This window comes from Dipodomys ordii, unplaced genomic scaffold (assembly GCF_000151885.1).
Source record: "Dipodomys ordii isolate 6190 unplaced genomic scaffold, Dord_2.0 Scaffold2, whole genome shotgun sequence".
Taxonomy (NCBI): Eukaryota; Metazoa; Chordata; class Mammalia; order Rodentia; family Heteromyidae; genus Dipodomys; species Dipodomys ordii.
The window spans coordinates 26,007,051-26,031,111 of record NW_012267218.1 but is presented as its reverse complement, the minus strand read 5'-3'; the positions used below and the strand labels follow the sequence as shown (position 1 = coordinate 26,031,111).

Here is a 24,061-nt window from a genome sequence, read left to right as displayed (position 1 = left end):
TGGTAGAAAAATGTTGTGTGTTTTCTAGCTTGTATTACTTTAAAATTTTCATTTGGGTAATTAAACTTATTTTTGACATGATTCAATACTATTATTATAGAATACTTCCTATATCAGTTACTAGATGTAAAGAATAGCCAGAATGTAGGAGTTTATATTGCTTCTTATTCCTTGCGCTGTTTTTTGAATTTCTTAACATACATTTTTCTGAGAAAATATTTTTTTCTTGTTTCCATTTCCTTGAGAAAATAATTTGAAATATAATATATGGGTCACTACTGTCCTCTAAACAATCTTTTTTTAAAAAAGTTTTTATTGCTATTGCAATGGTGATGTACAGAAGGTTTACAGTTACAGAGTGCATTTTTTTCTTTTTCTTTTTTTTGGGTCTGGTCGTGGGGCCTGAACTCTGGGCCTGGGCGCTGTCCCTCAACTCTTCAGCTCAAGGCCTAGCGCTCTACCACTTGAGCCACAGCACCACTTCCGGCTTTTTTCTTTTTTGCTTATGTGGTGCTTAAGAATCGAACCCAGGGCCTCATGCATGCAAGGCAAGCGCTCTACCCCTGAGCCACCTTCCCAGCCCTGCATTTCTTTTTGAAAAGTGTCCCCCTTTTCCCCTCTCTCCCAGTTTTTCCGTCCCATTGCCTAACCACAAGTTGTATAGTTCTTTTTCAACATAGTGTCCAGTGAGTACCTCTGGTCCATCTGTTTACCCTTTGTTCATCCATTTCTGTGTTTCCCCTTACACTCCCAAACACATATAGATGAACAAACAGAAAGAAAACAAAAAGCCAAAAAAAAATCCTCGTTTCCATTTCCTGGAGTTCATTTTGATAAATACTGTTTTGTATGATCAGCTGCACATAAGCATTGTGCCTTTCAGTTCCTCTCCTATGAGCATCCTCCTTTGGTCTCACTGTGTGTGAATTTCTAGAGACCTGTGTAATTGATTATGTCCTGGTGTAGCAGTCTTCTTATAATATTATTTGTTAGGAGCCAAAAAGTTTCCCAATAGACAGGGAAATTGTGATATTTTAGTTTTGTACATTGAACATTGGAAAGATTAGACAAAAGACCACCAAATAAACAAGAAAATCTGAATTAAACTTTTTGTACTTGAATAAGCAGGATTCTAATGTCTACTTGGATTTCTCAGTCTGCATAGCATGTTAGAAGAAGCAAGTTAGCAGATGGGGATGTCTAGAGAGGTTGAAGTAGTGACAGCAGAAGAGTTGTAATAACTTTAAAGCAAAGCAAGAAACATAATTGAGTATGGTCGGCAGATACAGAAACAAACTATCAATCATTTTTATTATTGTTATTATTATTAATGCCAGTATTGGGCTTTGAACTGGAGACATCATGCTTTTACTTGATTTTTCTGCACAAGACTTGTGCCACACCTCCACTTGTGAGAGAGAGAGAGAGAGTGTGTGTGTGTGTGTGTGTGATTCAAGGCCTAGCACTCCGCCACTTGAGCCAAAGCTGCATTTCCAACTTTTTGTGGTTATCCTGAACTCTAGGCCGTGTGTGTGTGTGTGTGTGTGTGTGTTGTCCTGGGGCTTGAACTCTGGGTCTGGGCATGATTCCTGAGCTTCTTTATGCTCTACCACTTGAGCCATAGCTACACTTCTGGCTTTTTTGGTAGTTTAGTTTAGTGGAGGTAAGACTTTCCTGCCAGAGCTGGCATCTGTCTATGATCCTCAGATCTCAAGCCTCCTAGTAACTAGGATTAAAGGTGTGAACCTCTGGTACCAGGCCACTTCTGGCTTTTTGCTGATTAACTAAAGAGTCTCTGGGATTTATCTGCTGTGTCCCCCACCCTCCCCACTTCAAACCTCCATCCTCAGATTTCAGCCTCCTGAATAGCTAGGATCACAGGCCTGGCACCTGGCTCTTCATCATTTTCATTTTAATAGTGCTCAAGGGCATCATAATATCAGAACTCAATGTTGTATTATAGAATAATGCTTGTAATAAAGGTACATGTCACTGACCTTGATTCCATAAGAAATTACTGTTTGGACTATACAAGAAAAATGCTTCTGAGACTGTTTATGCCATATAGGGAAACATGTTTGGAAAAATAATCTTCCCCTAAAACAATTTCCAGTTTTGTAAAGTAGGAGCACATATTGTACTTCTAAAGAAATTTCTAGCATCAATGAAATTCTAGATAAATAATTAAATGACTAAGGTAATACCACCTCTAATTATTGGCCGAATATCAGTCAAGCTGTTAAATCTTTGCCTCCAGTTCATCAATTGTAAAACAGACATAAATGTTTGGGTTTGTCACACAAGCTTAGAAGTCCAAAAGTCCTTTATTAAATGCATATTCCTTACATAAAGTAAAACACTGGTGCTTTTTAATTTCAGTAAGTTTCTGTTTTTGAATATGTCCCTTCAAATGTTATTCTTTTTTTAAACTTTTTAAAAATTATTATCTTTAAGTAGTTGTACAAAGAAGTTCCCATTCTACAAAAGTCTATGAATACAAGATGTCTGACAACATTGTCATCCATTGCTCCTAACTCATCCCTTCTCTCATTTTTCTTTTTTTTTTAATTGAGATTAGGTGATTACATAAATTGCATATATTTCACAGAATTGTGGAATAGTGATACTTAAAGTCACAAACACATTTTAACCTTCACAAAGCAAATTGTCATTATCATCATGGTCTATAAAGTTTGTGAATTCTATGAGCTTTGACAATACAATTATTTCTTCCACATCAGGTGATTACTAGGCAAATCTGCTGGAGAAAAAAAAAGTATGCCCAGTTATATTAGAATGCCCCTCTTAGGAGAGGGCTTATATTTTCCATTCCCAAAGTATTTAAAAGAGTAGGAACTATCTATGAAAGTAAATAGACCTACTTGGAAGCTGTGAATTTGCACCCAGAGTATCATTTAGTTTATTGAATGCATTTTATCTACCCAAGTATATTTGGGAATATGGAAAATATCAGGAAATATATGCAAATTTACTCTCTCTCAAAACACAGCTGATATTTTTGCTGTTGTTTGCTGTTGCTTGTTGACTTTACCAAAAGTGGTCTTTTAAAATGTTTCTGTAGATGGAAATTATCTTAATCAGATTGATGTTTAGACATTGTATAGTAGGTTCTAATTGTTACTTGGACTCCAAGAAAATGGTACTTATAAAAGCATACCTTGAGCCAGGCACTAGTGGCTCACACCTGTAATCCTAGCCACTCAGGAGGCTGCGATCTGAGGATCACAGTTTGAAGCCAGCCTGGGTAGGAAAGTCCATGAGACTCTTACCTCCACTAAACTACAAAAACACCCACTAAATGTGGGAGCTGTGGCTCAAGTGTTAGAGTGCTAACCTTGAGCATTAGAGCTCAGGGATGCGTTCAAGCCTTAGGACTGGAAAAAATAAATAAAAATAATAATACATTTCTTTACTAGGACATAGTCTTTCCATATTGCTGTTAATGTTATTTGTGACTGGTATGGAAAGGAAGAATCAGTAAAGCTGTTTAGATAAAATGAATTTCATGCTTAGATGAAAACATTTTGTTCAGAACTGTTTTTTTTTTAGAATTTAAAAAAGCTTTTTTAGATTTTTTTCCAAAATGATTTGTCTATTTCTTTATGTGATAATTTTGTTCTGAAGTAAAATAGTGGTTTTTTTTGTTTGTTTTGAGGATCTTGCTATGTATACTCAGACTGCTCTTGATCTTCCATTTCAGCCTTCTGAATGTTGATATTGCAGGAATTCAACACCATGCCCAGCTAACTAGTAAAACTATTTCACTGTATTCTAGAATGTTTACAAGTATCTCTTATTTTTCATATATATATATATATATATATATTGTTATTTTTCTTAAAAATTTAATTCCCTAATGACATTTAGTCAAAGTCAGGAGGACTAGACTTTGATCCTTCTGTCTATGTCTCTACTAGGTGGCTAGGTGTATCACCATCCCTGGTCTCAGAAAAATACCAGTTATTCATCTGAATTTTCATTTTCCCTCAACTGGCATGTATTCTTTGCTTTGTTTTGTCATTTCAGTGATTACCTTATCAGCATGTTCTCTCCTTTGTGATTTAAAAAAAATTGTATTGCCTTCATTAATTGAGGTTCTGGGTGTCAGGAACTGGCAAGTATGCAATTGGCTTTGTAGATTGTGATAATGAAATGGCAGCCTTGATTGTTTAGATCAACACTACTTTTTAAAAATTATTATCTTTAAGTAGTTCATTGTACTGCACGAGCGAGCGTGCGCGCGTTAATTGGAAATAAGAGTCTCACTTTCCTGCCCAGGCTGGCTTTGAACCATGATCCTTATATCTCAGCCTCCTGAGTAGCTAGGATTACAGGCATGAGCCACTAGTGCCCAGCTTTAAATGCTTTTTGACCTGTGATATTTTCAGTTTATGATTGGTTTATTGTTACTGTGGTCATCATAAATCAAGGAATATCTGTACTGACTTTGCTTTTACTATTCTCTTGAGGGTATGAAACAAATGCTCATTCGTTCCCATTAGTACAAGCGAACAAATCCATTTTAAGGCTGACTTAAAGGGAGGATGAAGGGAAATGAAACTTCATGAATATTGAAAGTAACAGAGATTTCAATCTAGAAAATGTTGAAGAAAAGGTGATGAGATAAGAGAATAAATCCATAACATTATTTTCAAAAGCATTAACTTTGAAAAATAAAACCAACTTTTTCTGTATTCCCTGATATGGTAGAATAAAGAGCGTTTAAATTTGGAGTAAGGAGATAAATTTTATTTACCCATGAGGGTGGGAAGTCCAGGGAAGGACAGGCTCAGCTGCTATTCCATCTCTGACCTAGGCTCCAATTTGACCTAAGTCTGTCTTGATGCAGCAGCACAGGCCAGCGAGGAGGCGGTGGCATTTCGCCGTGAACGCAGCACATTTAGGCGTCAGGCAGTTCGGCGCAGGCACAATGCAGGGAGTAACCCTACCCCTCCTACCTTGCTCATCGGATCACCCCTCAGGTATGGTATTTTAAAATTCCACCACGCATGTAACAGATCTGCTAATCCAATAAAGCATTGGAAGACTTCTTTCTTTTGCTTTCTGTTACTTCTTTATATTTCAGCTCTTCTCTGCATGTGACCAGAAGCCTATTGCATTATGCATGTCTTATGTTGCACTGTTTAAACAGAATGGTTTTGCCCATTTTAAATTTGTGATATCACTTTAGAATGATTATGGAAGTGTAAAAGGCTCTAAGTTAACATTTTTTTGTATTTCAAAGTATGCAACATTTTGATAGTATTTAAGATTAATAATAGTGATGAGTTTATTGGAAACTAACAGAGAGGTGGCAGTGTAATTACATTTTGTCACTAAGTATGATACTTGATTTCATATTGTTTAAAACAGTGTCTTTTGATTTCACAATCTCTAGGACCTGTGTAATGACATAGGACTACAATATTTAATTATGAGTAGTTTGACCAAGTGGATTTCTGTTTATATGTATAAGTTGAATTCCTAAGCCCTTACAGTGTACTAAAAAGCATTTGTTGTCTTTCTACTATTTTCAAGTAAGAAAACATCTATTCATGATATTACAGATAGTTTTTCAATAAGACATTGGTGCTTTGAATTGCATCAAATCTAACCAATATCTTGAATTAGAAATATAAAAATCTGTTCAAAAGATATGCTTTGATTTATTGCACAAAGACAAATACAGACATAAATATATATGATTGTTTAAGCAGTGCATATATTATATGCTTTTATTAACCTGTGCCTCATATCATTTTACAGATTATTTTATGCCACATTTTAATTTCAACTTGAGAAGAAATAATATTTGATGAAATAACTTGAGTTCATGGTAGGTTAGAAGAGATAAGCCCTCACCTTCCCTTTTAAAAACCTTGTTTTTGAGAGTAGCAAAATCCTGTTGTGCTTTTTTTAAAATTCAGTTTATATTCCCCTGAGATTAGGTCCTGATTTCTGAGTTTATATTACTGTCAGGTACTTAATCTTCATAGGTCATTTTGCTCATTCCTTTAATAATATATAATTTAATGAAAAGTACTAGGGATCAAGCTAATACTTAAAATGTAAGTATGGGAAGGCAACCAACTTAAACATTTATTCTAGAGACTTTTTTTTGTGAGCCTTCCTCTTCAATTTCCCTTCCTGCCTGAAAACGCTTTTCTTTCTGCTATTGGATTTGGGGCACAGTCCAACATGTAGAGAGAGCTGCAGACTTTATTTTCCTTTACTATTTTCATTTCTAACCTCCTCTTGTTCCTTGAATAATACTTGCCATAAATAACTTCTTTGCTTCCCTATTCACTCCATGTTTATATTTCTTAAGAATCTATTTAATTTTCTATTTTGAATCTTTAAAAATCTTTTTTTTTTGCCCCAAATTAGCTTGCTGAATCTCACAAACTGTAGACAAATTAATTTTTACTCTTTTTTCCTGCTTGGTGGAATATTAAAGAGTTAATTCTAACTCTAATCAATCACAGTATTTCCTCTGTCTTTTTTTCCTAGGACTTTAAATCACATCTCAGATACAATGTAGAACTTATTTCTAAAGGACTCACATTAGACTTCTTGGAAAGTAGTCTTCAATAGTGAGCATTTAGCTTTTGTTGCGATCCTAGAATATTATATTTCTAGTACAAATATAGCATATTATTCTAAATAAGCTGACCTCATTTTGAGCTAAGTAGAATAAAAGCTAACTGTTAAGAATTAGGATCATAGTATATATTGTATATATGTCCCTATGATAAAAGATAATGTAAATTTAACATAGTAATAATTGAAAATAAAATAGAGCAATTATAATATGTTATAATAAAAGGTACTTAAAATTTGTTTCTGAAGCCGGGTGCTGGTGGCTCATGCCTGTAGTCCTAGATATTCAGGAGGCTGAGATCTGAGGATCATGGTTCAAAGCCAGCCCAGGCTGGACAGTCCATGAATCTCTTCTCCAGTTAACCACCAGAAAACCACAAGTGGCGCTGTGGCTCAAGTGATAGAGCACTAGCCTTGAGCTGAAGAGCTCAGGGACAGAGCCCAGGCCCAGAGTTCAAGCCCCATGACTGACTGGAATTCTCAATATTTTCAGATTACAGTTACTGTAGGTAACTACAATTACATAAAGAAAACTTTGGACAAAATGGGGAGTATTAGAACTTGTTTTAAACCTCAGTGAGTAACCACCCCAAAATGGTTTGATACATGTTTACAAGGCTTGAAATGACTCATCCATTTTCTCCTGAAATTTGCATGTTTTTATAATACTTATTAGAACAAACTCTTTCAGAATTATTTTTTAAAATTACACAAAAAATTTAGCCTTGTAGATAAGTTTTATCGGCCATTGGCAATTTTTCCTAGTTAATGCAGCTAAAATCAAACATTGAAAAATTTTATAATACAAATATAAAAAGTTTGGTGTTTGTCAGCTTAAATACTATATGTTTTGAATCCCAATTAATGAGCTGGAATGGAAAAAAATCATCAGTGTATTTTGAAGAAGAGAAAGTTTTAGAGGATTCTTAGATTTATTTTTATTAAATGTGAAATAAATGAATAATAAGGTCATAATCACACTTCAGAGTCTGTAATTAGAGATTCATAGGGATTCATTTGTGCTCAGAGATGAATATCTATTGCTTGTATACAATGTTCAAGATTCCTTTTTCTTTTGAGTCTAGAGGTTAAGAATAATGGACTTAATACTCTTAAGGGTTTGGTGAGACATAAACAAAGGTAATTGTGACAATATAAGGCATAATGTGCCAAGTACCATTCAACTTGTAAAGGGAAGGAAAGACCAAGACTAGCTATGCTTCTGAGTAACAGTGTTTGTGTGATTGATGCTAGTGGTGGTGTCACCACTGGAACGGTAAAAATTAGGTATTCGTGGCAGTGACTAGTTTGAGATGGACTACAGCCCTCCAGTAAAACGTTCTCTGATAATTTATGGAAAATTTAAACCTTTTCTGTTGTTTGAAGGTTTTGAAATAGGAATTCAAAGGAGTTCTATCACTAGCTTTTGCTGTTCAAATACTTGGCATTTTGATTTTGGCTAATTTCCCTTTATTCTGGAATTGGTTTTCATGCACTACCTAATATTGTGAAAACATTTTGTATATTTGGATATACATAGTTCATCTCTGGATTGAAAAGTGACATGTTTCCAAGTGTGTTCACATTAAATTACAACTAACTCAAATTAACATTTTTGCCTGTAATTTTTAAGTGAAAATAATTGAAAGTTTGGTTGAGTACATTCTATATGATACTGCTGTCTTCTGAATCTGAAAGGACACCATATTTAAATTACTTTGTCATTTTTACTATTTTCTTGTGAAATTTGTTCATTTTGATAAGGTTCTTGGATAAGTTTAGATAGCTTCAGAAGACCAGTAATAGATCAATTACATATGTTTGGAGGGTAAAACCTATTTATATTGATTTTCATGATTACATCTTGATTATATTGTGCAGTGGTTCTACCCCCAAAATGTTTATTTAAATTTTTTCCAGTACAAGGTAGAATTTGAGTTCAGAACTTCACATTTACTTGGCTCATGCTATATCACTTGAGCAAACCCCCAGCCTGGCTTTTTGCTAGTTATTTTGGTGATGAAGTTTTGCAGGGCTTCATCTGTCTGGGCTGGCTTTGAAGCTAGATCCATCATATCACAGTCTCCAGAGTGGCTAAGATTAAAGACATGAGCTGTTATTGGTACCTGGTTCTAAGTAAATATGTTTATAGTTTATGGCATTAAAATTTTAGCAGATTTTGTTTTCTCATGTGTTATATGCATTCCTGTATTCTTCTTAGAATGTGTATGTTTCAGTAGTTCTAAAAGAAGCCTGAAAGGAAGCCTAGTTATAGAACTGTTGTGATGGCAAACAGATTTTGCAAACTTCACTGTCCAATGTAATAGTCACTAATTACTAGGTTTCGCCCGCTTTGGTAGTCAAAGCTTGGTTGCCATCCATGGTATTAGCTATTCGACATTTGAAATGTGGTTAGAATGATGGAGAAACTAAAATTAAAGTTAATTTAAATTGCCTAGGGCTGTTATATCAGGTAGTATAGCTCCAGAGTGTTCTCTTACTATAACCACAGGCTAAGCATTTTGTATAACATTTTCTACTTAGCTCCCTTCCCTTCCTCTCCCCACCCTTCTCCTCCCCACCTCTCCCCTCCCCTTTTTTTGTGCCTGTATGGAGGCTGGAACTCAGGACCTGGGTGCTGTCCCCTAGCTTTTTTGCTCAATGCTGATTTCTCTGCCACTTGAGCCAAACCTCTACTTCATGTTTTTGGTTTTTAATTGGATATGAGTCTCATAGACTTTCCTGCATGGGCTAGCTTTCAGCTATGATCCTCAGATCTCAATGTTCTGCATAGCTAGGATTACAGATGTGAGCCACCAGCTCCAAGCTTTCTACTTAGACAAATGTGTGTACACACACACACACACACACACACTTATTTAAATAGACACTGAAGAAACCATTACATTGAATCCAAAGGTTTATAGAGATGTTAGTACTCAGTAACATTGATAAAATTAACAAGGCCATCCTGAACAGCATTCTGTTTTTTTTGTTTTGTTTTAGAAATCTGATAACTAGTAATAGACTCTGGGATTCTTCAGAGTAAACTTATATAAATAGAATGCAGTGTTGCTTGGACATTATGTAGGGTCTAATGTATAATAAGAAAGATTTTTATGAATTTTATCAGCTTAAATTAGACTAACTATAGTACTAAGAGCACTAACATTCATACAAATTTATAAAAATACATGGTTAATTTAGAAATTATTTTTATAAATACTTTTGCTGAGTAATATGTTTATAATAACTAAATGCTAAATATTTTAAAACATTCATAAAACTTAGAGAATAGTAGAATATCTTGAGAATTTACACGTTCTTAAATTAAGACTTTCTAAAATGATAGTCCCTTGTTAATTAGAGTACAATTTGCATTGGAAAAAAACCCACAGAATTTGTTAAGGGAACAAAAATTTTAACATCTTGATATAACATTTAGGAAATGTGGAAGCTTTATAGAGAACATTGTATAAATTCTGCTTCTGTCAGTATCTTCAATGAGCATTTATTTGTATTGCATCTTTTATATTGTTTGAGTTAGATTTTCTGTTCTCTTGTACTAGTTTGATTTTGTTTTGACTCAAAATTGCCATCTTGGTGGCATTCGATTCTTTGTTTTTAGAGAGTGTAGAACCTGAGCGTCAGTAGATCATGCCTGTAATCGTAGCTACTCAGGAGGCTGAGATCTGAGGCTTGTAGTTCAAAGCCAGCCCCAGGCCCAGAGTTCAAGCCCCACGACCAAAAATAAAAAGAGAATAGAAACTGGCCGGGCCCATGTGGCCCCACTTGTAATCCTAGCTACTCAGGAGGCTGAGATGTGAGATAAGGTTTGAAGCCAGCCTGGGCAGGAAAGTTGGGGAGATTCTTACCTCTACTTACCTACCAAAAAGCCACAACTGAAGTTGTGGCTCAAGTGGTAAAGCACTAGTCTTGAGGGGAAAAAAAAGATTGTGATATTGAGAGGTCAGAATATTTGAAAGAAATACCTAGAATAGTACTACAGGTTGTAAGTAAAAAGTGCATATTGACCAAAAAATGGGACTTATCTAATGGTGACCAGTACCAACCACTGTGTTGAATGTACTCATGATTCTTCTTTACTACCTTTATAGTTTAGTTACCTTGTGGTAAAAGTTTCAGATTGACCAGTACACATCTATAGTAAATGTTTTCTGCATTTAGTTCATCACTATGAGATTGATAAGGACCAGAATAATCTGCATATATTACAAAGTTTATTGACTTTCTTAGGTTATGTTGAAAAAAGTATCTTTTTGAAATCAGTGTTCCTATATTGATTTCATTCTAGCTGTTTTCTTTTTTCTTCCCTGTAATGTCTCCCCAATCCATGTTTTCTCCTAGCCTTCAAGATGGGCAGCAAGGCCAGCAGTCCACAGCGCAGGTCAAAGTCCAGTCCCGTCCCCCTTCCCAGGCTGCAGTGCTCAGTGCTAGTGCCTCCTTGCTGGTGAGAAATGGGAGTGTCCACTTAGAAGCATCACATGACAATGCATCTGCTGTAGGCGGTAGCAGTTTGCACGATGAACTTGGTATGCAGGCCTTAAGTAATTTTGGTGATACGTAATTTTGATGCAGCAGTTAATGGGTAACAGTGGTTGCAGTTCCTTCCAGAGAGGGCTTTATTTTGGAACTAGACATAGGAGCACTATTTTTGTAGGAATTGACCTGTGTGTAAGGAAAGTTTGACTTTTGCTTCTTTCTTTTCTGTTTCTCTGTACTATTTGTCTACTTTTCCTTTTGGGCACACTCACTATTAGTAAGTAGATAATGTAAGCAAATGTTCATAATTTAGTAATTTTCTTAAAGTAATTTGACCATTTTTGTTGTCTCCAGGCATTTATGGAAAGGTGTGAATTTATAAAAAAAATATAATTTTGACTAAACTTTATTTTCTTGTAGGTGTTTGAATGGGCTAGATGTAGGAAAGTGGTCTGTTGTTATATATTTTTGAATTATTGTATATTTTACAATATGTATGTAGTATTTACTATAATTCTAAATGCAGTGTTCAGAGGACATAAATACACCAGTTTCCTTTTTAATATGCATATAAGTCAGTATATAATCAGAGAGGAATGTTTGCCTGTGGACCATATAGGGCCCTTAAAATCATTTCCTATACGACAATAGATAGGAATGTTTCTCATCGCTTCCCTCAGCTGTTATATCAGCCTGTATTTTATAAGGAATCCCTTAAATACCAATGGCCCTTGGCAGAAAAAAGTTTCCTACCCCTGGCCCTTAGAAATACATGTCTGTTTAAGTATTGGCTTTATGTTATTATTTAAGGTCAAAATTTTATGCTATGTTGATTTCTGTTTCTCTTTGTGAGCAAGTTTTTTAAAAGCTCAGGGTGCAAGTTAATAATAATCTAAATAAGTCTAATCAAGAAATACCTTCTTTTTGGGCTGGGAAGGTGGCTCAGTGGTAGAGTGATTGCTTTACATGCATGAGGCCTTCGGTTTGATTCCTCAGCACCACATAAGCAGATAAAGCTGGAAGTGGTACTGTGGCTCAATTGGTAGAGTGCTAGCCTTGAGCTGAAGAGCTGAGGGACAGAGCCCAGGCCCAGAGGTCAGGCCCCACGACCAACAACAAAAAAAGACAAAAAAGAAATACCTTCTTTTTTCAAAACATTAACTTGAAAGCATATTCATTGTGATTTTTATCTACCTATATTTCAACTGCTTTTTGCTTAATAAAGACAACAATTCAGTTGATGCTTTAGCTGGAAGATGATGTGATATAAGGTATCAGAATTAGGTTGATAAAACTTCCTATGCCTATTGTTTGAGTTTTTACCATCTTGGAGAAATCTTATAGAGAGGTGTTAAGTATATATATATATATATATATATATATATATATACACACATACATATATATATACACACATACATATATATATATATGATTATTGATGGAAATAATCCTCAAAAATGGTTTTGAGCTTGTAATTTGGAGAAATAACCTTTTAAAGAACTTGCTTAAGAGAGAATAGGTAGAGTTCAATTTAGCTACTTGTTTTAGTTGCAAGTCATACTTGGTCATTGCAGGTGAGTTAGGTAACAGTATTAGTATTCATCTCTAGTTAACCTTAAGTTCCTATAGATAAAGGGTTTACTTATGAATCAGTGACTACAAAGTTTACAGTCACCATCTTGTTGTCCACTGGCTTTATAGTAGTAGATTGGATAAAGTAAAAACAAAAAAAAATTCATTTTGATCCATTAAATGTTTTTAGATTTACAAGATTAAACACAAAACACATGATTTTCCTCAATAAAATTTCTTAGTTTGCTTAAGAAATCAGCTAAAAAAATCTTTAGTTATCAAACCTCATTTAAAAACTGCATACAAATTATTATAAATCTAAACTCATCATTTTGACAATTAAAACCCTTTTTCTGATTGGAAATACCGTCAGCATTTATTGGTGAACACTTAGGAAATTTTCTTCAAATTTCAGTCTTACATTTTATGTTTCACAGCCTTCTAACAGCCTACTTCTTGGTTTATGGTAGCTGAATAGTTCCACCTCCAGTTCCACCTCCAGTTCTCAGTAATAATTAGCATAAAACAATGAATGGAAAATGAATACATGTTCTAAAGCACATAAAATTGTCCCCAAAAGACTTTGAAGATAACTACAACCAACATTAAAGGAATGAGAAAAGAAGCTAAAAAATTTTTGTGGCATAGTTTAATTTTCTGTGTGATTTAAAAAATAATAGATTGGCCTGGGAAGTTGGATCAGTGGTAGAGTGCTTGCCTTGCATGCATGAGGCCCTGGGTTTGATTCCTCGGTACCACATAAGCAGAAAATGTTGGAAGTGGCACTGTGGCTCAAGTGGTAGGGCGCTAGCCTTGAGCTGAAGAGCTGAGGGACAGCGTCCAGGCTCAAAGATCAGCTCCCATGACCGACAAAAAAATAAATAAAATTATTTTGTTTGAATTTAGGTATATTAAACATGTTAAAACTAGCCACAATGTTTCTTACAAGTATATAAAATTTACAAAGGCTTGCTTCTTTATTAGTGATTTTATTTAAAAAATTAGCCATATGATTTTTGTATGTGAAAAAGCATATGTATGGCACAATAGATTTAATAAAATATATGCACACATATCACATGTATATACACACTCAAATCTGTATCCAACAGGTATAGTGATTATTCATAATTAATTTTAGAAACTGAATTATAAGTGGTATAATTTGGAATAGAGCCCTGACTCAAGCAGTGTAATGTTTACCTGAGTTCAAACCCTAATATTACCAAATAAAATAATACTACCAAAAAATAAAGTATAATTTAATTTTAAGGAAAAACTTAGGTTGTATCCTTAGTATAGTTTTCATTTCCATGAAAACGTTAGTAAAAGACAGTCTGTAAAAGGTTCGAATGGCATAATGATTAATAAATTTTGAAGTTAGCATTTTTGAAAAGGAAATTTCCAGCAGAACTTCTCAGTCCTTAAATGTAGTATGTCCCTTGATTTTGTTTATGTTTTAGAGGTTTACAATAGGTTCTTGAATTGAGTTTTCTGAGGCTGTTTTGTTTGTTTCAGTGCTGTAAAAGGATTGACAAGAGAGTATTCTTTGGGATAATCTGCTTACTAGCTTGAAAATGTATTCAGCTGTAGAAGATTTATGGGAAATAGGGCACTACTCTGTTTCCTTTGTTTAGTAAGCAGCTTATATCTTTTGTGCATTAAGTATGAATATAGTTTGGGGGGGTTATTATTTTATAAAACAGACTTGGATATCCTATAATAGTGACTTTTACAGGAATTATGTAGTACTATACATTTAGATTATAATGTAACTACTTTCTTACTGTAAGCACAGAGTTAGAGGACTTTATGAGACTTTGGAGTTTATATTGTCAATCATTTTTATTCATCAGAATCACAAAAATTATTCCTTATACAGCAATCTTGGTTTTCTTTCTCTCCCTTCCTTCCTTCCTTCCTTCCTTCCTTCCTTCCTTCCTTCCTTCCTTCCTTCCTTCCTTCCTATCGTTCGTTCGTTCCTTCTTCATTCCTACCTTCCTTCCTATCTTTCCTTCCTTCCTTCTTTCTTTCTTTCTTTCCTTATTTCAATATATATGTGCTAAATTGTTTTGACCCTTTTTGGGAAGGGACAGGAAGGGTGACATATAGTATACAAATAAAAGCCAAATGCTTTTTTTATTGAAATATTAAAAGTAGCAAGCTTGTCTTACAACTGAAGTTGCAAAGTGTAAGAAAGTCTAGAAGTAGGGCTGGGAAGGTGGCTCAGTGGTAGAGCGCTTGCCTTGCATGCTCGAGGCCCTGGGTTCTATTCTTCAGCACCACATAAGTAAAAAGAAAAAAGCCAGAAGTGGTGCTATGGCTCAAGTGGTAGAGCGCTAGCCTTGAGCTGAAGAGCTGAGGGACAGCGCCCAAGCCCAGAGTTCAGGCCTCACGACTGGACCCCCCCCCCCAAAAAAAAAAGAAAGTCTAGAAGTAGTTTTAACTAGGACAGAAGCTTAGGTGAAAATCCATTAGGGGAGTATACTCTTATTAAAGTAACAATAAGAACATGAATATTGGGCAGGGCGCCAGTGGCTCAAGCCTGTAATCCTAACTCCTCAGGAGGCTGAGATCTGAGGATCACAGTTCAAAGCCAGCCTGGGCAGGAAAGTCCGTGAGACTCTTATCTCCAGTAAACCACTAGAAAACTGGAAGTGGAACTATGGCTCAAGCGGTAGAGTGCTCGCTTTGAGCTGAAGAGCGCAGGGACAGCACCTAAGCCCAGAGTTCAAGCCCCACTACTGACCAAAAAAAAAAGATGATGAATATTGAGAGTTCAGTCTTTAGCCCAGTAAGGTGTTAGGGGTTTCTAACCAAAAAGATAAAGATTAGTGATTGGGAAGGTTGGTAGTTCCAAGAAGAAAAAATAGAAGTGGTCTTCATTTATGGGCCAAAAATTTGAATCTTGATCACAAATTTTTGGGGGCAGTGATGGGACTGGGATTTTGAACTTAAGGCCTAGGCCTACCACTTTAATCCTGCTTTCATTACTTTTTTTTTTTTTTTTTGCCTCAGGTGTTTTTTTGAATAGGTTCATGAGTTTTTGCCCACTGTTGACTTTGGACTTTGATCTGCTTACCCCGGTGTCTTTTTGAATTACAGTCACACTACCATGACTAATTTGTGTGTTGAGATGGGATATTGACTGGATATTTGGTTGGATGGGATATTTGTCTAGGCTGACTTGAACTAATGACATTCTTGTAGTTTAGTAGTTGTTTTTACACATGTGAGTCACCATGCCTGATCTGTTCATAACTTTTAAAATTGGGAATTAAAACTAAGATTAAGATTATTTTTCATTGCTGTCCACTTTTTCAAAAGATTTGTAGAAATAGATAGTTCAGTGACAACATTTTGATAATTTGGCATTGTAGATAAAAATACCAGTATCTCTTTGTGCATAGATTTTAGGAATATGCACTCATAATTTTGAAAATCTGTAAAGAAATACTCATCACTAAAGAACCACTTAACAAAATATGCTACACAGAATGTATTAATTCCTAACTCATAATTAATGTAATTTTCAGAATTCAGTATATCTAGGTATATGCAATAGGGAAAAAAGATGAATGATCTGTTAGTCTTGGAAAAAAGTATATAAACATTATTCCAAGGCATACACAAAATATGACTTTAGAAGTAGCATTCATTATATCTAGGTATATGCAATAAGGAAAAAGAATTTCCAGAAGATTATGTATGAGAATGATCTGTTAGTCTTAGAAAAACGTATATAAACATTATTCCAAGGCATACACAAAATAAGACTTTAGAAGTGGCAATCCCAAGTGAGTGAGAGAACATTCTTAATTCTGTATATTCTTTGAATCTTCTAGTGATATTTTAAAGCACTACAATGAAACAAAAAATACCAATGTAATTTTCTAAATTCTTGGAATCTTGTGGGAATTTCACTGACTGTATGCTGTCTCTATACTCATTCATCTACCAGACTAGTCTTTTTTTTTTTTGGCCTGGCCTCTGGGCCTGGGAGCTATCCCTTAGCTCTTCAGTTCAAGGTGAGCACTCTACCACTTGAGCCACAGCGCCACTTTCCAGCTTTTTCTGCTTATGTGGTTCTGAGGAATTGAACCCAGGGCCTCATGCATGCAAGGCAAGGATTCTACCAAGGAGCCACTTTCCCAATCCTACCAGACTAGTCTTATTTCTCTTGATTTTCATCACCTTTATGGATATAAAATTAGATGGAATAATTTTCAGTCATTTAACACAAGCTTCATCAGATGTACACTAATGAAATGTCAGTCAAGAGGTAGAATATTTCAGTTACCTTTTGGGTGCCCAAGTACACTTCCCATGCTGCCTCTGGCCTTGGCATCCATTAACCTGCTTTTTGCCATTGAGGTTTCCTTCTTCCAGAAGTTGATGTAAATTCAGTCATTCAGTATGTGACCTTTTGTGCTTAGATTCATTTTATTTGTAATTGTTTCTTCTCATTATGTATGAACATCTTTATTGTTATGTATGAACATATCATATATTGTTTATCATTCACTGTTGATGGACATTTATCTTGTTTTCAGTTTTTGGATGTTGTAAAACAAATGTCTTAATTGTGTGTGTGTGTGTGTATGTGTGCACGTGTGTGTGTGCACACTCTTGCGTGCGCGCATGCGCATGTGTGTGCGGGCATCTGCTGCTGCAGTTCTGGGACTTCAACTCAGGGCCTGGGTGCTGTCCTTGAGCTTTTATACTGAAGGCCAGTGCTCAGCTATTTTGAGCCACAACTCTACTTCTGGCTTTTTAGTAGTTAACTAGAGAAAAGAGTCATGGACTCTCCTGCCCAGGCTTCAGAAATCAGTCCTCAGATCTCGGCATCCTTAGTAACTAGGATTACAGGTGTGAGCCACTGGCACCTGCAACAATTTCTCTTTCTTTTATTAATAAACAGTTCTACATTTCCAATAACAAGTTCTAGTTTTTCCCGTCATTGCCAACGTTTGCAGAGTATCATGGCCTTTGTCATTTTCAGCCTAATCAGTATATGATGATATCTTGTGGTTTTAATTTATATTGTTTGTGAAGTGTTTTCATTGAGTCAATGGTTATTTGGGATTACAGAAATCTCAAAATTTGTGAGATGTGTCCAAATATTTTACTCATTAAAAATTAAGTTCTTTTGATATTTCAGATTCATTCATTGAATTATAGTTTATTATGGGGCTTGTCTCTTTAAATGTAATCAATATTGTTGCTGCAGATTCTTTTACCAAGATAAAAATTACTTGTCCCTTTGAACTAAACTGTTTGCATTTATTTTGGAAAGTTCAGCTGATTTGGAGAACAGAAAATGGGTAGAGTCTAAATAATGAATTCAGAAATGTCAGAATGAAAGTAGGAAATGACCATTCAGTAATATCTCAGTGTACAAGTCTCTTAATTTTTTAAATCAGTTCCCTGAAGCCATTTTCTAAACCATCTTATTGCTTATGATTGCCCTTTACCTTATTTTCCACTTTTAGAAACCTAACTTACCATTTCACATTTCAGGAATGAAAAAAAAGTTCAAAATGCTCAAACTTTAAATGGCAAGTTTGTTTTTTTTTTAAATTGTATCACAAGAATAAGAGGGATTTTTTAGAAGCCTAAGTTGCTAGACAGGCACTACGTCTCATGCCTTGTAATAACAGCTACTAAGGAAGGCAGAAAGCACAGTTTGAGGGTAGCCTGGGCAAAAAGTTAACAAGATCTCTTCCCAGGCAATAGCTGAGAATGGTGGCATGTGCCTGTCACTCCAGCTTTGCAGGAAGCATCAGTAGCAGGATCTTGGTCCACGTCATTCATCTGTGACATAAATGTTAGACCCTGTCCCCAAAACAACAACATAAAAGGTGTGGCTCAAGTGGCAAGATTTCATGCCTAACAAGTGAAGACCCTAAGTTCAAATTCAAGCACTACCTGGACCCCCCAACTCCAAGAGAAAAGAAAAAAGGCCTAGAGCTCTTGATCTAGTTATGGTGAGGATTGACTATAGCTGTGGCCTAAGTTCATCTTGATGCCTGCTTTTGTAAATAAAGTAATTAAAGCAGATACATGTTTTGTGTTGTATGTTTTCTGTGTTTCTATTATGTTACAGTAGTAGACTTGATACACCAAAGACTATTTGGCCCACAAAGCCTAAAATATTTTATCATCTGGTTCCTCACAGTAAAAATGTTCTGGCTCCTGCCTCTCAGCAGAAATACGGTGAAGTTGTTTCTGTTAGAGTGAACACTCAAGATGTTCCTTCGGAGATTCAGTCACCATTCAGGATAAGGGGGTGGGGGAGCTTTCCAGAAAATTAGAACTGATCTTAAAGGGCTTGATCCTTAAAACTACTAAATATACTTACAGAGGTAGCATTGTGAATACAGTGTTTAAACACTGTTGGAAGTAAACACTGTTGATACTGGAGTATTTGAGGGTACTTAAGTTAGTCATACAGCTGTATGAGATCTTCTAAGAGTCTACATTTACCACATATGCAGCTCTCTTGGGTCTTGTGAGTCCCTTCTCCAAATGGTAATAAAAGTGGGAGATTGATTAAGAGAGTATCTAAGGATTAGTCTTGAAGAACATAGACTAAGCAGAGTAAAGACAAAGAAGGAGAGTATTCATTAAATTGAAAGGATCTTTGTTGTTGGTTTCTTGAGGAATAGAAAAAGTCTGTAGATGATTTATCCTTCCAAAACACATAGGAAAATGAGTGACATCAAGATTGCTGTAGGAATTCTTAGGTGAGTACTGTTCTTAACATTCCTTTTGCAATTGTGGGCCGGGAAGGTGGCTCAGTAGTAGAATGCTTGCCTTGCATGCATGAGGCCCTGGGTTTGATTCCTCAGCACCATGTAAGCAGAAAAAGCCGGAAGTGGCACTGTGGCTCAAGTGGTAGACCGCTTACCTTGAGCTGAAGAGCTGAGGGATAGCACCCAGGCCCAGAGTTCAGGCCCCACGACCAACCCCCCCCCCCAATTTTTTTCTTTGCAAGCTAGATGCCAGAGGCTCATGCCTATAATCCTAGCTACTCAGGAGTCTGAGATCTGAGGATTGTGGTTCAAAGCCAGCCCAGGCAGGAAAGTCCAAGAACTCTTATCTCCAATAAACTACTCAAAAAAACCCAGGAAGTGGCACTGTGGCTCAAGTGGTAGAGCACCTGCCTTGATCAAAAAGAAGCTCAGGGACAGTGCCCAGGCCCTGGACTGGAAAAAAAAATTTTTTTGTACATGTCTTTGCGTTAGATGGTAAGCATTTTTATTAATAGGACAAATTACAGAGTCCCATTTCTTTCTTCCTTCTTTTACCTGTATTTTGCCAGTGTTGAGGATTCCTGTGCCCTTTGTGGTCTCAGGCAAATGCTGTTAAGTGTCTTTGGTCTTTTTGTCCAATTTTGTTTATCCTGCTGACTGTCACTTACTGACCTAGCTTACACTGAAATTCTATTCAGAAAATCACTTGGTATCATCCATAAATTTAATTTTCATAGGCAATAGCATTTATTGTTGAATACTCAAAAATAAAAAGCTGTGTATTATAGTTTTTGTCATGTTTATTTTTTCCCCCACAAATTATGAGAACCATTCCATCAGATGTAACTGAAATAGGAGTTGAATATGTGATGGCATTGTTTATAGTCACAACTCATGTGAAGAAGACATTTTGTTGGTGTTCTACTTTCTTCCTTTTTTATTAATTAGAACTAATATCTACATTATATTTCTTAATACAGGATAGTTTTATTAAAATAGGGCTGTAAATAAAGGTAAATTTTACTTTGGATCTAAAGTTTAAATATGATCATAGTTTGATCTCAAATGAGAAAAATAACATATAAATATAAGATATTGTTAATTTTTATAAATAATAGCAGTAAGACCAATATTTCTGTTTCAGTTTCTCTTTTTATCAATTGGTAGGCTATCTTTTGATAGTTTATCACATTTGCTTATTAAAGTATTATATTAAGCTTTTCACTGAGTATTTAAGTTGTACATTTTGGCATGATATTTTTCCTGGTTTGTTTATCTTCTAAATAAAATACTTCTGAAATGCTGTGAGTTGCCATACCTGAAGATAGAGAAGAACATGGAATTGTTCTTTTGAAGTTGAGAATGCAGCATGAAACCTACTTACAGTGTGTTTGTTTTAACATATGCCTTGGGTATTTAAGAACTTAAACATGTTCTTCATGAAGAAAATAAAAGCACTGTTGAAGTCACACACATCTGCTAAAGTCATAGCCTCCTGATTTTTTGGACAGTTAATACTTACGTTTAAATTTCTAAATTTTATTGCTAGTCACGGGTTTGGAGAATGGCATTCAGAGGTGCCGATATAGGTAATAATAAAAGTAATCAATTTTCTCATGTCTCCTGTTCAGAAATGATTTTTTTTACTTAAAATGCAATTATTTCTGTGTAAGTTGAATAATTAACATCTATACATAAATGCAATCTATAGGGCTGGGAAGGTGGCTCAGTGGTAGAGCACTTGCCTTGTATGCCTGAGTCCCTGGGTTCGATTCCTCAGCACCACATAAGCAAAAAGAAAAAAGCCAGAAGTGGCACTCACAGCGGTAGAGCGCTAGCCTTGAGCTGAAGAGCTGAGGGACAGCGCCCAGGCACAGAGTTCAGGCCCCACGACCGGACCCAAAAAACAAAAAAAAACAAAAAATAAATGCAATCTATAGTAAAAATTGAAATTTACAAAGGTAGTCTTCAGTTTCAAATAAATTTAATGTTCTAAGAACAGAACTTGCATTACTAAAAATCTTCAAAAATATACTGAAATAATTTTTTTGAATACAAAATTATCTTATTTTGAAAATGCATGCAGGTTTTATGTTTTGACACTTAGCCTATATAGTTTATTCTTACTGATGTTCACACACAATAACTGAGCCCTCTTTGCCCTTTGATTTGGCCACTTAACCTGTGTTATAATTTTGCATTTTTACAAATCATGATTTTGGTCAGTTTTATCTATTCATGTAAGTTATGATAGCAATACCAACTTTTGATTATCCATGATAAATTATAAAAATGCAAAGTATAAAATTTACAGTTTTAATTTTAAGATTTTATGTGAGCCAGCCAGTATCTTTGTTTCCAATTAGGAAAATCTGTAGTCTACCAAGTAACTTCAGAAAACTTTTTGGTAATGCTTCTAAGAAGTAAGCCAGTTGACAGCTTGTGCCATTTTATTTTTTTTATGAATCTTGTTTCTAATGACTCCTCACTAAAGGACAATGGGGAGAGGAAAGCACAGCGCCTGAGGTATTCACATGCCAAATAATCCTCCCTTGATAGATATAGCAAACAAATCTAGTAATTTATAGAAAGCTTTCCTAATTTATCTTGAGAGTATATCGTTCTGACCAAGAAATGCTATCACAAACAACGGTAACATAGGAGTAAAATATACATATTATATCTCATGATTGATAGAATGTACTGAGTCTTACTTATTGAAGTATTTTATTTTGAGTTGGGCATGATGACTCAAGCTCAAGCCTGTAATCCCAGCTATTTGGAAGGTAGAGATTGGAGATACTGTTTTGAGGCCAGTCTAGACAAAGAAGAGTTCATCATAACCAATGATTGGGTGTTGTACATACCATTATCCCAGCTGTGGAGGACTAATTGCTGGGCACTGTAGTGTGAAGCTGTCATCTCCAGCTATACTTGAAGGCACAAGTAAGAAGATCAGGCTGATAGGGGTATAAATCAGGTCTCTTATCTCAAAAACAACCACTGTAAAAAGGAACTAGAGCTGTGGCTCAAATGATAGGGTATCTGCCTATAAGCGTGAGGCCTTGAGATCCATCCTCTGTACCACCCAAAATAAGAAGAGTATGTAACCAAACCCTTATTGTATACCATTTACATTGTAAGTATGCAAATTTTTCACTTTTAGCCCCCATTGAAAGGTGAAGTTGAAACTGCCTTTTCCTTGTCTTTGTATTTAGAATCTCAGTAATTCTAGCTAGCAAAATTAGAACCTCATGAATTAAAAAGGAGAACTAGATTCCAAATGGTTGGATAGTTACACATTTCATTCAACTCTTGTGTTAGCCTAGGAATTTGTATATGCCCTCCTCACTATTGATATGGCTCCATAGATACTCAAGACTGCATTTTAAGCAGTATCCAGACTTTTAGAATTACATTATTGGAAATAACTTTTTAACTATAAAGTTTAAGATAGGTGGGTTTTGTTACAGTCCTTTATATTCAAGAGAAAACGATAGTGAGAGACTTGAACCTCTTATTTCTGTATTGAAGTAAGCCAGAGAGATTGGGTTCTATATCCCAGAGCTGGATTTTTAATTTCTGTCCATTTGCAATCAATTTGTTTTCAAAGCCTTTTAAATCAGTTCATTGAGATACTTAGATAATTGCTGTTTCTAATTTTCTTCATAGAACTCTTAGAAAATAATCATACAGGTAGTGTTGATTAAATATTTTGATTATCATCAACAATATTATTACTCATTCAAATTATTGAACTTTTTAAAAGCCATTCCGATTTTCCATTTCATTGAAAAATGAAAACTGGTTTACTATTTTGAAGTTTGAACTGTTTCAAACTTAAAGCTTGATATACGAATCACAAGTAATAGTCAGGTGACATTTAAACATTAAATTCATTAATATGATTACTTGAATTTTGAGAATGTGCTGGTAGGAGAAAAGGAAAAGCAGACTTACATTTAATATATGTCTATATATGTTCACATAACTTCTCTTTAGCTTTATTATGTATGTATGCATGCATGCATATATGCATTTATTTGGTGCTGGGGCTTGAACTTAGGGCCTGAACACTATCCCTGAACTTTGTTGCTCAAGGCTAGTACTCTATCACTGGAGCCACAGTTCTACTTCCAGCTTTTTGGTAGTAAATTGGAGGTAAAAGTCCCATGGACTTTTCTGCGGCAGTCTTTGAACCCTGATCCTCAGATCTCAGTCTCTTTCCTGAGTAGATAGGATTACAGGCATGAGCCAGAAGAACCTGGCCAACATTCTATTCTAATTCCTGTGTTTTTGAATTCTATACTGGGCATTCTTTTTTAAATTGCAATGGAAAAAGATTACAGTGTTTTTAAATATAAAAAGGTATGAAATTCAGTTTGTCATGAAGCAAATATTCTGAGTATTCTAATGGCTCTTTTAAAATAATTTTTTATTTTCCAGGTAAGTTTTCTTCTACGCTCTATGAGACTGGTGGCTGTGATATGTCACTTGTGAATTTTGAACCAGCAGCACGAAGAGCATCAAATCTCTGGTAAGTCTGGAAACATTAGGAGTATATATTCATTTAGATATATTTTCCATGTCTATAAGCCTTCAAGTAT

General features: G+C 35.3%; 1 protein-coding gene across 1 annotated transcript in view; it reads left to right on the top strand.

Moving 5' to 3' along the window:
- Pcnx (pecanex homolog (Drosophila)) overlaps positions 1–24,061 on the top strand; it is a 149,003-nt gene that overhangs the window by 66,244 nt on the left and 58,698 nt on the right. Inside the window, exons 7-9 of the mRNA XM_013015492.1 lie at positions 4,871–5,003; positions 10,990–11,174; positions 23,901–23,991. Of these exons, the coding sequence (XP_012870946.1) occupies positions 4,871–5,003; positions 10,990–11,174; positions 23,901–23,991 (409 nt within the window). The remainder of the gene's footprint in view (positions 1–4,870; positions 5,004–10,989; positions 11,175–23,900; positions 23,992–24,061) is intronic.